This window comes from Hemitrygon akajei, chromosome 6, assembly GCF_048418815.1.
Source record: "Hemitrygon akajei chromosome 6, sHemAka1.3, whole genome shotgun sequence".
NCBI classification, from domain to species: domain Eukaryota; kingdom Metazoa; phylum Chordata; class Chondrichthyes; order Myliobatiformes; family Dasyatidae; genus Hemitrygon; species Hemitrygon akajei.
Genome location: NC_133129.1, coordinates 39222013 through 39238635, shown reverse-complemented (window position 1 = coordinate 39238635; position 16623 = coordinate 39222013). Strand labels below are relative to the sequence as shown.

The following is a 16623-nucleotide window of genomic DNA, read 5'->3' as shown; positions in this document are numbered from 1 at the left end:
ATGTGGCGCAACTACAAATCCAGCGCCAGCAAGAAGGAAAGTACATAAATTTGAAACATTGGCTCCTTTTCTCTTTCCACAGCTACCATTTGGCCTCCTGAATGTTGCCTACATTTTCCAGTTTTTATATCAGCCTTCCAGCATCTGCAGTTTTTACATTTTCAATACCAGGCAGTGACGCTAATAGTTAGAATGCTCTGCACAGTGCATTTGTAGAAATTTGCTATAGTCTTTGGTAACATACTAAATCTCCTCAAGCTCCCAAATGAAGTAAAGCCACTGTCGTGTCTTTTTTGTAATTGCGTCAGAATGCTGGGCCCAGGATAGATCTTCAGAGCTGCTGAGACCCAGTAACTTGAAACTGCACACCCTTTCCACCACTGACCCCTCAAGAAGAACTGCTGTATGATCTCCTTCCTGAAGTACACAATAAATTCCTTGGACTTACTGTCACCGAGTGCAAAGCTGATCTATCTCACGCCTATGTACATCCCATCAAGCAGTGAGAATACAAGGTTACACCAAAGGTCAGTGTAACGTACTTTGCTGTCCCAAAATGTTTCATCACAAGAATCATGCTTACAGGAACACAGTACATTAGTACAGAGACAAGGACAAGAATGGCAATAGACTAAACATTTGCACAGATCAGTGAAACTAACAACCCATGGCAGACGAAATGCACTGCAAGTGTGCACTTTGTTTTAATTTACCAATTATCCTTTCCTAATCACTCCTCAGCCGAGTGCTGGGTTGATCGCGAGTGGGCTCACTCAGGAGTCACACTTTGTCCATTTCTGCCGGGACCTGCTGAAGAAGTGGAAGGGTGGGTTAGTAAGTTTGCAGGCACGAAGGTTGGTGGGAGTTGTGGACGGTGTGACAGGTTGTCTTCGGTTACTTTGGGACATTGACAGGAGGCAGATCTGGGCTGAGGAGCAGCAGGTGGAGCTCACCCCTGGAAAGTGTGATGTGATTCACTTTGGAAGGAAGAATACACATTTAATGGCAGGATGCTAGGCAGTGTGAAGAAGCAGATTTATCATGGGGCCCAGGTCCATAGATCCCTCAAAGCTGCCATGCCAAGTGATAGAACAACACACACAAAGTGCTGGTGGAACACAGCAGGCCAGGCAGCATCGATAAGGAGAAGCACTGTCAACGTTTCGGGCCGAGACCCTTCATCAGGACTCAAGAGCAAACACGAGGAAATCTGCAGATGTTGGAAATTCAAACAACACACGCAAAATGCTGGTGGAACACAGCAGGCCAGGCAGCATCTATAAGGAGAAGCACTGTTGACGTTTCGGGCCGAGACCCTTCGTCAGGACAGGGGGTCAGGAGGTCAGGTGTGTGTGTTGTTTGAATTTCCAGCATCTGCAGATTTCCTCGTGTATGCCAATTGATAGGGTTGATAAGAATGCGCATGGTGTACTGGCCTTCATTAATTGGGGGATTGAGCTCAAGAGCCACAAGCTATTGTTGCAACTCTATAAAATCCTGGTTAGACCAAGCTTGGAATATTGTGTTCAGTTCTACTTCCCAGCCCAACCACACAGTTATCACAGCGGCCTCTCCGGGTCAAACCAACAATGGAGTTGTTCATTCTGTACATCTGTTTTATGATCAAAAGGCATTGCTGGGTATTAAGAATATCAAGTACTGCAACTCTACCCCAGCAGCAAGTTGCTGGATTGCAATTCAGCCAAACGTGTTGAGTACCTTGTTGTTGCCTGCCACAGCTGAAGCCGTGTACAGTCCAATAAACAGCGCAAATGATTGCCGTGGACAATTTCCTTGTGATCGCAAGACCCTGTTGGACATTGGCAATGTAGAATACTGCAAATCCAGTTCACTGGTTCATTGGTGAGATCGATGGCAGGGAAGCCGCTTGGCTTTGGCTGTCGTGTGGATCAGCCCTTGTACCATAGTGTCACCCCATGCAGCCACTCAGGGGAAAAGTTGCCAGAGGCAGTGTGGGACAGAGCAGAGAGGCAGCGGACATGCTGGAGACCATGCTGGGTTGGGGACTGGCCCGTCCCTTCAATGCTGACTTCCAGAGTTCTCTCTTTGGAAGAAAAGCTGGATTGCATTCACCTGCGGCTACACTAGCATGATGAAGAACTGCTGCATGCTTGTTCTTGTAGAAACATGGCTTCACGACAATCTTTCATGCACCATCAATCTACAGGTCATGCCACTCAGGGACTTGAGCTATTTGTTTTTGTGACTCTATGTTGCCCAGCTATGGTAACTACATGCTACGCGCTGTGTGACTGTTGGTACTGTGTTTTGCACTTTGGCCCTGAAAAAACATGGTTTCATTTGGCTCTATTCATATGTATGATTGGCAATTAAAATTAAACTTGACGTACAAACAAGCTGGATGAACTCAGCAGGATGCTGCCCGACCTGCTGAGTTCATCCAGGTTGTTTGTACGTCTTGATTTGACCACAGCATCTGCAGTGTACTTTGTGTTTAAAATTAAACTTGATTGCCTCATTATCGGAAGGATGCAGAAGCTTTAGAGAGGGTGCAGAGGAGATTAACCAGGATGTTACCAGATTTAGAGAGCATGTCTTATGAGGATAGGTTGAACGATCTAGGACTTTTCTCTCTGAAGCGCAGGACAATGAGCAATGACTTGATAGAAGTGTAAAAGATAAGAGGCATAGATCGAATGGATAGCCGGAGACATTTTCCCATGGCAGAAATGGCTACTATGAGGGGGCATAATTTTAAGGTGATGGAAGGAAAGTATCCACTTAGGTTAGAATGATCTGAGAATAAGTGAAAAGCTTGGCATAGCATTGTGGGTCAAAGGGCCTATATTGTGCTGTAAAATTTCATGCTCTATGTTATCAGTGAATAAGATGGATTTCTGCAATAATCACCATTACTGATATGAATTTTACATTCAACGTTTACTTAAATGAAAAAAACTCAGCTGTCTTGGTGGCTGTTGATCAAAGATCGAAGTCAAGCTTGTTGTCATATGCACAAGTACATCATGCAGAACAGATCAATAGACAATAATATAACCAGCAAATGACCCTACTCTTTGGAAGGAAAAATGAAGATAGGCAATGTAAACAAAAGAGCACAAATGGGATACAGTGATTGCACAAACACAGCTCAAGGTGACTGAGTAAGTATAGCTGATTGTAACGTTTACAGAACTTAGAGTACAAAACAATAATGCTGAGGTAATTCTTTCTAACATGCCAACTGCAGCTGGACTACAGATGACAATCTGGACATTTTCTTTTAAGTATGTCATGGCTCTAGACCTAGAGGATGTGGAGTGAATTGTCCGGAATGGCATGGGGGATTACCACAGGGGGAGACTGGGAAGGCAGGGGTTGCTCTACCTGAAGTAGAAATGCTTAAGAAAAATTTCTGGAGCTATCTAGAATTGTGGACAGCTTTGATAGTGTAAATAAAAGAGAAAGTAAACAAAGGCAGCAAACATAAGGTGATTAGCAAAGAAACAGGTGGTGACGGGAGGCAACATAGGCTATTGTGATCATGAATAATTGCTTCAAAGAGTGATGGAAGCAATTTCAGATTTATTCAAGAGGACAATGATTAATTTATTCAAAAATTAATCATTAACAGGGCAATGCAAAAAGTCCTGCACAGTGAGTCAAACTGAAGATTAGTCTCAAAGTAGTACCGTTGGCATGATGGGCTGAATGGCTTTCTTCTGCACTCTGTACCATAAAGCAGCATCCCATCTTTGGATCTCTAGTCCACTATGCAATACACCATCAGTGAAAATTTTTATTAACTACATCATCTCATATTCTTGGTTCCAACCTGATAATACTTCACTAAAGTCTGCAGCTGCATTTAACTCCAAAAGAATAAACAGTCACAATGACTAGTTTGTTTATAAACCACTTGCAATTAGAAACTTGAATGCATTCATTACAAATCAAACTCCAATTATGTTAATTAGAATAAATAAATCATCTGAGGATTTAGTAAATTAGATTTTAAAACTAGAGTTTACTGTAAACAAATACATCTGTGTTACAGAGGGGTTGGAGTTCCTAGACAACCATCCACACAAGTTTCCGTAACTCCAGCCCTTGATAAAAATTGTCATTTTTCCCCTAAATTAATTCCACAGGGGCAAATTTTTATTCTTGTCTCTCAAATCTTTTGGTAATGATTTGCAAGTTCTGTAAATGTGAATTTCCGTTACGCAAACTGAAGGACAAATGAAAGCTAAATTTCAACAGCTGGACAATTTAAAATGGGTAGTCTACTGTAAATACATACACCTCACGCACGATTGCATACTGCCTGCTAATATTAGCATCAACTGCTGCTTTATTTAAGGGAGCATAGGCATTAGTTTACCTACTCTGACAAGCATCCTCAAAGAAATAACACAAGTAAAGCACAGAACCGGATCGCAGATGACGCATGTCACATGAGATACTTTGAACAAAATTTAGCCTTTCTAAATATGCCACGCTGGGCTTTCTACACGACTCCCTTGTCCACTCATCCTCCTGGTGCTTACCTCTCTGTAAGCAGAACAAGTGCTACGCCGGCCCTTACACCACCTCCCTCACCACCATTCAAAGCTCCAAACCGTCCCTCTAGGTGAAGCGACCACCTGCAAGCTTCTTACTGAGTCTACTCCAAAGAGAATTATATTACTATTCTTCAGCATTGCCGGCTCTGTGTGTGCAAAGCCCCTAACCAGCCATATTGCCTTTGCTGAAAAGACTTGTGCTTCAAGAAGGCTCATCACCAATATCAACGAAAAAAAGAATGGGCAATCCCGGAACATACATATTCCATAAATTAATAAATATAAACTGTTTTAACTCAACCAGATAATCATTGCAAAAGGTATTAGCTCTTCATGCTGAAAATTTTGATTTCCAAATGTGAAATTAACCTTGAATTCTATGTAAATAATAATGTAGGGGTAACATTTCAGGCTCATATTTGAAAACTCAACAATCTGAATCATTACAAATACTACGTGACGTGCCTAGTGATTTCTGAACTTGTTTTTTCAAATGTCCAGCATCTGCAGTATTTTGAGAACAATAGATTTTTGGACATTAAGGGATATGGAATTAGTGCAGGAAATTAAGGCCAAAGTAAAGGCTCACGTATGACCTTATTGAACTGCAGAGCACGCACAAGACCCAAATAACCTACTGCTGATTTTACTTCTCATTTCCCTATTTTTACAAAATTTTAAACAACATTTAGTGACTTTAACTTGGTACCAATATAACTTTCAAAGTGATAATATTTACTTTAAACTTTCCAATTGGCAGTCAACATCAAATGACGTGGTTTGCAAACAGTAGAGATAAGACAATTTTTTTAAATGGTAAACTTACTGAAGTACTTTTTATTAAAATAATAAACATTGGAAACAGTCAGAAGGACTAAGAACATCAACAAAGAGAGAAACCAAGTTTACCAAGGTCAATTCACTGGCCTTTCCTTAGAAGTGCAAAGATTTCAAAGTTGTTTGTTTTAAATAGCAGCATTAAAAGGGGCTTCAGAGGGGGTAAATGAGCTGAAGGAAAGGTCTGCAGAAGGATGGAAGGCAGAAAAGGTCAGCAGATGTGACTCAAAATAAAAAGGACAATGTAACCTAACCAAAGGACGACTCCAGACAATTTGGAACAGCTAGGTGACTGAACACAATTAACCATCAGCCAAGGAACTGATAAGCTTCACCGGAACATGCAGGGGACAGAAAGACAGAAATAGAATTAAAGTAGCGACCACTGGAAGCTGAGGATCAAGCTTACAAAATAATGGAAATATTCTTTGCAACAGTCAACCCATGATCTTCTCCAGATTGAGTGGTAGCATTGTAAACAATGCCTATAGTACAAAAGAGCAAAATATGTAGTTTCTGCTTGGAGGAATGCTCTGGACTCTGGAATGGTAAAAGAAAGAAACCAAGAAAGCAAAAGACCTAGGTGAAAGCGGTGCAGGAAAGGGAAACTCTTAATTCGCTAGTTAATTACCCCCGAGAGTTTCAGGAATCCTTTGGAAATCATCACACTAGAAGTAAGTGGAAATGATGCACAAGTTAAAGGCAAGAAGTTTTAGAAACGTGTGTGTAGGTTTCTAGATTTCAATGTATGAAAATATTTTCCTGTGCACATTTATTGTTGATCTAAGATTGATTTTCAAATATCATTATATCTGGTTTTAACTATTTTATTTTTAGACTTGTATAGTAGGATATAAATTGTCCAACCTCTATGCTCAGTTGCAATTCTACAAGCTTTTAGAGCAAATTAAAACATGACTGGCAAAGCCAGTTTTGCTTCCACTGAGTCTGCTCCATGGTGGATCAATTAAGAACAAATATAATTCCAGACTTGGGGATTAAGCTAATGGAGAAAATTCATATAACTCAGGGGTTCCCAACCTTTTTACTCCATGCACCCCTACCATTAACCGACGGGTCTGGTTTGTGGATTCCAGGTTGGGATCCCCTGATATAACTGATCTTCGAGCACCTGATTTAACGGAACTCCTTTTAAAAAGATTGAAGGCGGCATCACTCAGATCTGAAAAATGTATAAATCAGAGCAGAAGATGCTTATAAAACCAGAAGATGTGTGAGAAAATCAAAATAGTTTCGAATAAAACTAGGGTGTGAAGAACTTCCACTATCCTCCAATTATCCAACAACCATTCCAGATCTCCAGATTCTAAACAAAAGAAGTTATTATCATATTAAATAAAAGTCAGTCAAATATCTTGTCAGGAACAGACCCAAAAACAATAAAGAATAGAAATGGTCGACCATGTACAAATGAAAAAGCTACGACAAAATAATATTTTTTTTAATGTTACTGCTCTAAAACCAAAAGTAATAATGGGCACACTTCAAACAAATGTCATTTGAAATTAATATAATCATCTATATAGTGGATTACCTTGAAATGTATCGAGAGTTACATCAAACAGAATGAATCAATGGCAGAAACCCCTAATTACCATTTGAAAGGAGCGCTGCTGCTGTAGATAGATGTTGATGGAATAGCAGCGTTTCAACCACTGACAGGCTTCAAATCTCAAACACCAAATCCCACCACCACCCTCCCCCAAGAGTTTTTCTTTGCTGCAATTCCAACTGCCAACCAAACACTGGACAATTAAGTGCACTGGTAAACAATACATTTCAATTCCCTTCACTAGATTTTCAAGAACACAAATAACTGGGAGACTTATTTGTGAATAAATCTATCCAAATCATGGGAAAAACAACGATTTTGCCAAGGATTATCATCGATAATAATTAAGGGATAAACGCCTAATGGACCTCCCACCTCTCCACGAACACAGACCGACTGGCTATGTTTGAGTGGGCTGCAGTGTTCGGGAGTTCAGCTAACTGCCCACTAACACAAGGTTCAAGCAAAAATACTCAAACACAAATAATCACAGGGTAATTTTGGACAGAGAAGTGGGTTATAAGGAGTGGATAAATGGGCTTAGTGGGGGAATTCCCAAGTTTGACACCTTCTCACTGTGAAGTGATTAAAAATCAGGATGAACGAGACAGCAAAGGTCTTAAGGGGTGGAGGGCTAAAGGATGTTACCCAGGCAGGATGGAGCAAGGTCATGGTGATCTTTGGACGCAAGGGCAAGAATTTATTTTAAAAAGAGACACTCCAGATCATGAGCTAAAGTAACTCAGAGCATAATAGTGGGGATTTCCTGCAGATTTTCTCTTGTTTTTAGTACAAGGCAGAGATGGGGAGTGAGGCTAGAGATGGTTGGTGACTGGATGGGGGGGGGGGGTTGTTTGCAGGGTGAAAGATGAAAATACATAGAAACATAGAAAATAGGTGCAGGAGCAGGCCACTCAGCCCTTCGAGCCTGCACCGCCATTCAGTATGATCATGGCAGATCATCCAACTCAGAACCCTGTACCTGCTTTCTCTCTATACCCCCTGATCCCTTTAGCCACAAGGGCCACATCTAACTCCCTCTTAAATATAGCCAATGAACTGGCCTCAACTGTTTCCTGTGGCAGAGAATTCCACAGATTCACCACTCTCTGTGTGAAAGAGTTTTTCCTCATCTCGGTCCTAAAAGGCTTCCCCTTTATCCTTAAACTGTGACCCCTCGTTCTGGACTCCCCAACATCGGAAACAATCTTCCTGCATCTAGCCTGTCCAATCTCTTTAGAATTTTATACGTTTCAATAAGATCCCCCCTCAATCTTCTAAATTCCAGCGAGTATAAGCCTAGTCGATCCAGTCTTTCTTCATATGAAAGTCCTGCCATCCCAGGAATCAATCTGGTGAACCTTCTTTGTACTCCCTCTATGGCAAAAATGTCTTTCCTCAGATTAGGGGACCAAAACTGCACACAATACTCCAGCTGTGGTCTCACCAAGGCCTTGTACAACTGCAGTAGAACCTCCCTGCTCCTGTACTCGAATCCTCTTGCTATGAATGCCAACATACCATTTGCCTTTTTCACCGCCTGCTGTACCTGCATGCCCACCTTCAATGACTGGTGTACAATGACACCCAGGTCTCGTTGCACCTCACCTTTTCCTAATCGGCCACCATTCAGATAATAATCTGTTTTCCTGTTCTTGCAACCAAAGTGGATAACCTCACATTTATCCACATTAAATTGCATCTGCCATGAATTTGCCCACTCACCTAACCTATCCAAGTCACCCTGAATCCTCTTAGCATCCTCCTCACAGCTAACACCGCCGAGGTGATACAGCAGCAGAGATCACATACTTTTTAAAATACCACGCCAAGGTAAACGGGAATAAACAGACCCAACATAAGAGACAAGAGACAGCAAACGCTGAAATCTGGAATAACAAGCAATCTACTGGTGGATTCAGTAGGCTGAGCAGCATCTGTAAGGAGGAAAGGAATTGTTTCAGGTCCACACCCTTTATCAGGACGGAAAGTGGAGAGGTCAGATAGCCAGTATAAAGAGGAACGCACACAAAATGCTGGAGGAACTCAGCAGGCCAGGCAGCACCAATGGAAAACAGTAAACAGTCAACATTTCAGGAAGGGTCTCGACTGTTCACTCCTTTCCATAGATACTGCCTGGCCTGCTGAGTTCCTCCAGCATTTTGTGTGTGCTGCTTGGATTTTCCTGCATCCGCAGATTTTCTCTTGTTTTTAGTACAAGGAGGAGATGGGGAGTGCAGGGCTAGAGATGATTGGTGGACTGGGGGTGGGGGGGGGGTATTGATGCAGGGTGAAAGATGACAAATAGATCCCACAGGATAAGGGAGAGGCAAGGTTGGAGTTGGGAGATGAGGCAGCCAAAGAAGGCAAAAAGAAGACAGATGAAGGGGAAGATAGAGACAGCTGCTGGGTGATCAATAGGAATGCAAAGACTGCCAGTTAGGAATCTGATAGGCAAAGAAGGTGATAATGGGAATCACTAGGTAAATTCTGGTGACGAGCAGATGAATAAGAACCAGAATCAGATGGGGGATGGGGAAAATCAGTGGGTTAAACATGTGGACAATAGGTTAGTAGAGTCAGGAGGGGGAGGGCATAAAACAGGGAGATCAGAAGAGGATTGTAAGAGGGCGAGGAAATGGCACAGATGTGAGTTATCTGAAATTGGAAACTTCCATCTGGATAGTACACAACACCATCCCACCCCTTCCAGATTCCATCGTTACTTCCCTGCCACTTTTCATTCCCAGTTCCAATCCAGGTTTACGATCCAAAAAATTTAAAAAAAAAAAAATCCTCCCCCACAAACTCTTCCAGCAAATTAAGTCAGTTGCTCTGACATGTAGGTAATGCTGGCTTCAGGAATGATCTTAAACTGAGATGCTATGGGTCGGCAGGAATGATGCATATGACAGTGATCAGAAATAAGGCAACTGATCTCTAACAAGTTCAAAGAGGGGCTTATTGAAACGGGCACACAGAAATGGTCAAAAGATCTTCAAAAGGGCAGAGAGAGAAAAGGACCAGAGGTCAGGCTAGAGCACAAGACCATTAGACATAGGAACATAATTGGGCCATTTGGCCCATCAAGTGTGCTCCACTTAGCAAAGAGCTAAATAATGCTTGCAGTAACAGTCTGCAAAACAAAATACAGGAAAATAACTAAAAACAATGTTTTCAAAATAACAATGGAAATGATGACAGCCGACTTGACAAGGAAAGAGATGGAATGAACCCAATCGAGAACCACCGAAAATTCAAGCATTGTGTAATTTAAGGCCAAGTGGTTAAGGCTTTGGGCTGGCGATCTGAAGGTTGTTAGTTCGAGCCTCAGCCGAGGCAGTGTGTGTCTTTGAGCAAGGCACTTAACCACACACTGCTCCTGCACATTTATAGCCCAGTAGCGGCAGTTGGTGCAGTGTACACAAGACAAGACAGTTACAACACTAAATCATTCAGCTAATCAAACATTTAATAACCGATAACCTACATTAGCTAAGTTACAATTTACATCTGGCACTCTAATCAAAGGATGAGAACTGAGCTTTTTTACTATAGTTCCTCATTCATGCTAAACATCAAGTAGGAGAGGGAATTAAGTAGTCCAATTAAAATCAGAAAATGCCTGTCCTGCATCACTGCCTATTAGAATGAATTTGATAGAACAATGAAGTTAGAACATGGAACACATGTTCTTATGTTCTAAATTACCACAAAGCATTGGAAACTGCACTGCCCCACTCTTGATGTTGCAAATCACCATCATGTATGGAATGCAACAGTGACTCTACTGGATGTCCACAATAACTGACAATTAAACAGAAAGTCAAGAATGGCTCTTGGGCCAGAAAACAGGACCAGTAGCCCATCTTCACCTGAATCAAGTCTGAATTCAAATCACACTCCAGTGATGAGTACTGAAATCTACAGTGGCAAGTGAGACTTGGAGGTGTAGTTGAACAGATGAGACATCAAATTCAGGCTTTCTCTGCACTCTTCAGGTAGAAGTAAAAATCCTTTTAGAAACAGAGCCAGAAAAATATCCTCACTGTCCTAGCCAATATTCCCAGAATTATAAACACATAGGTGTGAAGTTCGAATAGGAGAGAGGAGGGCTAAGCGTGAGATGTTTGATGACTCTTTGGTAGTGAGAAAGGTAATTATCTTTCTAGTACAGCAGAGGAACGTGCCCTCAGCTCACAACGTTCACACGTGCTCATATCATATGACAATTTGTTAGTGCTTGGTATGAACGGATCAAATTTTCTTTATTACAATAGCGACCACACTTCAAAACTACTACTTTTGTCAGAATGTACTTTGTTGGGTCCTGGAATGGATGTCAAAGGCACTTTGTAAACACAATTCCTGTTTTGGAAAAAAGACAGCACAGTCTGATCTCTTCCTCATCTCCTAAAGTACAAAGCCGCTGTTAGAGATACACAAGCATTCTTACTTTCCTTCTCCCTTTCAACTCAATCACATGTTGCCTTTAAATTTCTCTCTTCTGGAGTAGATAAGACTTAAATTCACTTTTACTTGCTCCTGCGTTGTGTCTGCAAATTCTTTTTTAATCCTTAAATTGCATTGGCTTAGGGTTTTGTTCAGCTGGGCCCCAGACCTTGTTCCCATGTTTATCAGCTTGCTCTTCCAGTCCAGGCTATGCCCAGCTTACTAACTAACGCCTAACTTAAGTACAAATGAGTCCCACAATGTTACTAAATCGAAAAAGTCCAACGTACATGCATACAGTTGTCCCTACAAATGGCAGAATGAGTTTTCTCTGTCTCCACTTTTAGTAATTATTCTTTTTCATAAGACTTATGATGATAGTGTGGAGGTATGGTAGCCTCAGTGATCCTTGTGCATTTTCTAACGCAATTAAAAATAGACTTTTGTACGTTAGTAAAAATGGAAGCAGTTTATTACCCATGGAGAGCCTGTAATTTTATGTTCCCAAATTGTTCTCATTGGCACTTGGCTGGAAAAAGAGTAAATTATGCTTCAATGTTCTCTGCTCCAGACATTTCTGTGCTTAAATAAAAGGCAAGAAAAAAAGATTTTAAAATATTTCCAAAAGAAACTTGCCCTGTCCTTTTTTCCAACCCTCCCCCAAACCCCCCTGTTCATGGATATTCCGAGGAGGTCAGAGGCAGCCCCCCTGCCTGCACCTCCAAAAGTGATCATTTGCTTCCAGGTCAATCAGATGAGGTCTGACCTCCTTCCTCCCAGGTCAACTCCATAACAAATCCATGTACAAACACAACCAGTTTTACCACACTTTGACCCTGCCTTTGTTTCCTGTACTCAGCCTCTGGCAGCCGTGGCCAACAAACATCCTAAATTTTGGGCTATACAGGAATTCCCAGGAGTCACTGCAATACCAAGTAAAATCAAACCATATGGGCATAAAGAAGTTTTGCTGAAGACGAGTTAAGTGAAAGAAGTTTCAGATAGAAAATAAAACAGTAATACATCACTGAAAATCTACACACCATTTGGGTAAAACACAAGTTTAAATAATTTTGTCATCTCCGTTTTTTAGGGATCATACTTTCATTTCAAAAAAATTCAAAGTTAACATTAACATTAGGTACACAAACAAGCAACCTCCCAATGCAGACAAATCTGAAACTGAATGGGTGACAAGGTCACTTTGCACAGAAAATATACATTTCAGACTGCCCTGCAAAGATGTTCCAAGATAGCTTAATCTTGCAAAATACAACTGGCCTCAATATCCTTCTTACTACTACAGAGGATACTAGACTCCAGAGTATCTAAGACATCTTCAAGGAGAGGGGCTTTAGAAAGGCGACATCCATCATTAAGGATTCCCACCACCCAAGACACGCCCTCTTCTCATTGTTACCATTGGGAAGGAGGTACAGAAGCCCGAAAGCTCACACTCAGCAATTGAGGAACAGCTTCTTCCCCTCTGCCATCCAATTTCTAAATGGACATTGAACTCATTAACACTACCTCACTACTTCCTTTCTGCTTTTTGCACTACTTATTTTAACTTAAATAGTTAAAATACACATACTTACTGTAATTCAGATTTTTCTCCTCTATATTTATCATGTATTCCATTGTGCCGCTGCCTTCAAGTTAACAAATTTCATGACACATGCCAGAGGTAGTAAACCCAATTCTGATTCTGACTTAACCTCCTATAATGACTTAACATCTCCTGCAACTAGATGTGGTAATCTGGTATATGAAGGCAAGAGGTTGGGGCTAGTATACTCAGCAAGTAAGGCAGCATCTATGGAGAGGAATAAACAGACAATGTTCCAGCACAAGACCATTCATAGATGGAGTCTGAAGGGTCTGGGCTCAAAACATCAACTGTTATTCCCTTCCATAGATGCTGCCTGACTTGCTGAGGTCCTCCAACATTTTCTGTGTGTAATTCTATAGCCTTTTGGATACAAAAATCTCTGTCAATGCCTCAGCAATTCCCTCGGTGCTCTGGGATTAATCTGATCAGAGCACCGAGACTTACCACCTTAATGTTTTTCCCAAGATACCTCCTTCTTAATATTGACACGTGGAATATCAACATACTCCTCGCTAATCTCACCAGCATCCGCTTTCTTCTCAGTGGTGAATATTACATGAAGTATTCATTAAAGACCTCATTCATTTCCACTGGCTCCACTCCATTATCCTTGAGCAGACCTATCCTTTCCTCACCTCCTCATCCATTTATAGTGCTTTGCGATTCACCTCAATCCTGCTTGACAAGGACATTTCATGGCACCCTCTAGTCCTCCTAATCCCCTATTTAAATTTCTTGCTTGTTTCTTTCATTTTCAAGAGACTTGGTTGATTCTGGTTCCTTACACGATTCCTTTTTGACTAAACTTACAGTCTCTCATTTGTATTATCTTATGTGGTACTCGAAGCCCTTTCTGCCCCTAAATCCATCTAATCCTAGCTGGTCTCCAAATTTCCACCCTCCATGAATTTAAGCCCATTCACCCACTCACCCATGGATCTGTGGCTTCCGGGTAAGTAACTGGTTTTTACCATCCTCAGCCTTGGTTTCAAATGCCTACACACTTCCCAAGCCCAAACCTGTTCCAACCTTACAAATACTCCACTATCCATTACCCAGATACAGAAAATGCTGGAATTTCTTAGAATATCACCTGCATCCATGGAGCAAGGAAACAGGAACTGGGGTTTCAGAATTTTCCAAAGGTCGCCTGTTTACAACATCCTCTTTTTCAGATTTTTAGCGTGCACTTTTTTTGCTCTTCGGTAAGAATGCAAACGTTATTAAAAGTACATCATGTGACAATGCTGCAATTCATTAATTTGTTTAGCCTCCAACTTTATCTTCTGCCGACCTGCTGCGCCTTGCTTCCACTATCTGCACTCTTCTCAAAACAATCATTAGTATAAGATAGACTGTTTTATAATACAGTACATATGCTACCGAATGTATCAAAAGTTGGATTAGCCATGTGCAGCTTCGCCTTTGTCACCCCAAACAAACTAAGGCACAGCACTTATAAGAAAGTTCATGCTGTAAGAATATTGTACTCATCCTAGAAGGGAAAGATAAAATGATGATCAAGGATCAAATGTTACCTACTCGTTCACTTTCCTCGTCATCGTCTCGGTCCAGTGCGTCCTCGTCGGTGCTCTGATCCTCGGGGCCATTCCCTTTCCCCGTCTGCTCCAGGGGCATTTGCTGGAGTTCCGAATCTGAGCAGTCGTTGTTTTCCCCAACCGTGGGGTCCTGCTCGCCCTCGGACAGCGTATCGGAAGAACTCTCAGAAGCATCTTTTTCCGACAAATCTTCCAGTTTCCCCTCCATTCTCGGCGCCTGCCGAAATGGGGTAATTTCTCCCTTATTCGCCCAACCGAGCACGGCGGCACACAGTAGGGTGCTATTCTGTCATATCTGGAGGGATGGTGCTGGCGGGATTGCTTCTCCTTCCCTTCCTGATACCTGCCCGGGAGCGAACGAGATTGCCGCTGGGACCGAACTTTTTCGCATCTCAGCCAAAGAACAAGCGCAGCTGTGGAGTCCCGCAGCTCGCTGGCGCCCCGCCCCTTTCCGCAGGCCCCGCCCCCTCGCGTTACCGCTGCGGCGGCTCGGGCGCGCGCCCCCGCCCGGGCTGGCGCCCCGCCCCCTCGCGTCACCGCTGCTGCGGCTCGTGCGCGTGCGCGCGCCCCCGCCCGGGCTGGCGTCCCGGCCCTTTCCGCAGGCCCCGCCCCCTCGCGTTACCACTGCGGCGGCTCGTGCGCGCGCCTGTCACAGGCTCGCGTCCCAGTCCCTAAGCCCCGCCCCCGTCCCCATTGCTCCATTCCTTGGTACTGCACTCATTTCACACCCTCCCTTGCAGAATCTATCATGAAGGGATGACGATGATGAGCTGAGCGGAGGTTAAACGAGGTTAAGTATGTTTGCTCTTTCTTCAGATACGTAATTCAGAACAATACAGGGCAGGAGTAAGACTTCTGCCCAGGATTTCTGTGCCAAACATGATGCCAATCCAAACTAATCTCATCTGCCTGCACATATCCATAGCCCTTCAAAACTGAATTTTGATGGGCTTGTGGAAATGCCTCTTAAATGTTGGTTTTGTACCTGCTCCCACCACTTCCCCTGGCAGCACACTCCAAGCGCCTATCACTCTCTGTGTAAAAAAAATAAATTCCCTTTAAACTTTTCCTCCTTTAAACTTATAAACTTTAGACAGAGTGAAAATATCAAATACTCTCCGGTATTTGATATTTTCACTCTGGGACCCTACTTATATTTCTCAGAATTTTACATGCTTTTGGCAGATCACCCCTTATCCTCCAACACACCAGAGAAAACAACCCAAGTTTATATAATCTGTCCTTATATTTAATACTCTGTAATCCCAGTCAACATCCTAGTGAACCTCCTTTCCTAAGCTTCCACGCCCTTCTTGCAATGCAGCAACTGCACACATACTCCAAATATGGCCAGTACACAGTTTTATACAGACGCAACATGACCTCCTGACTTATATATTCAACTACCCAATTGATCAAGGCAAGTTACACCATACACATTCTTCATCGCTGTATTTAATGTGTTGCCCCTTTCATGAAACTTTCAACATGCATCCCAAGATCCTTCTGTACATCAGGGGTTCTCCGCCATTTACAGCATATATGTATAGAGCATACACTCTGATAATAGTCCTCGCAAAGTGCAACATGTTACATTTGTCAGGATTAAACGCCATCTGTCATTTCTCTGCCAATATTTCTGACTGATCTATTTCTTGCTGAATCCTTTGACAACCTTCCATATTATCCACAGCTCTGCTAAGTTTAGCATTGTCTGAAACTTAGTAATCAGCCTATCTACATTTTCATCTAAATCAGTTTTATATACAATATAGATATATACGTATAAAATAACCATATATAAAACTGATTTAGATGAAAATGTAAATGGGTTGATTACTAAGTTTCATACAAAACAACTGAGATCCCAAGCTCTGATCCTTCCAGAACATCAGCAGTCACACATTTCCAATCAGAATAACACTTCCCCACCATTACCCACTCTCTTCTAAGGCCACGTGGATTTTGAATCCAATCTATCAAGTTTTCGTGGATCCCATGTGCCGTAATCCTCTGAATCAGCCTACCATGAAGGAGCTTGTC

General features: G+C 42.2%; 1 protein-coding gene across 10 annotated transcripts in view; it reads right to left on the bottom strand.

Annotated features, from left to right (window-relative positions):
- Positions 1–14991, bottom strand: part of LOC140728981 (microtubule-associated serine/threonine-protein kinase 4-like) — a 394808-nt gene extending 379817 nt beyond the window's left edge. For 6 of the 10 annotated variants that reach the window (XM_073048171.1, XM_073048182.1, XM_073048173.1 and 3 more), the window contains exon 1: positions 14564–14991. In XM_073048171.1, the coding sequence (XP_072904272.1) occupies positions 14564–14788 (225 nt within the window). In that variant the 5' untranslated portion in view covers positions 14789–14991. The remainder of the gene's footprint in view (positions 1–14563) is intronic. The other 4 variants (XM_073048176.1, XM_073048177.1, XM_073048178.1 and 1 more) reach the window with 1 other exon arrangement.
- Positions 14992–16623: the final 1632 nt, after the last annotated feature.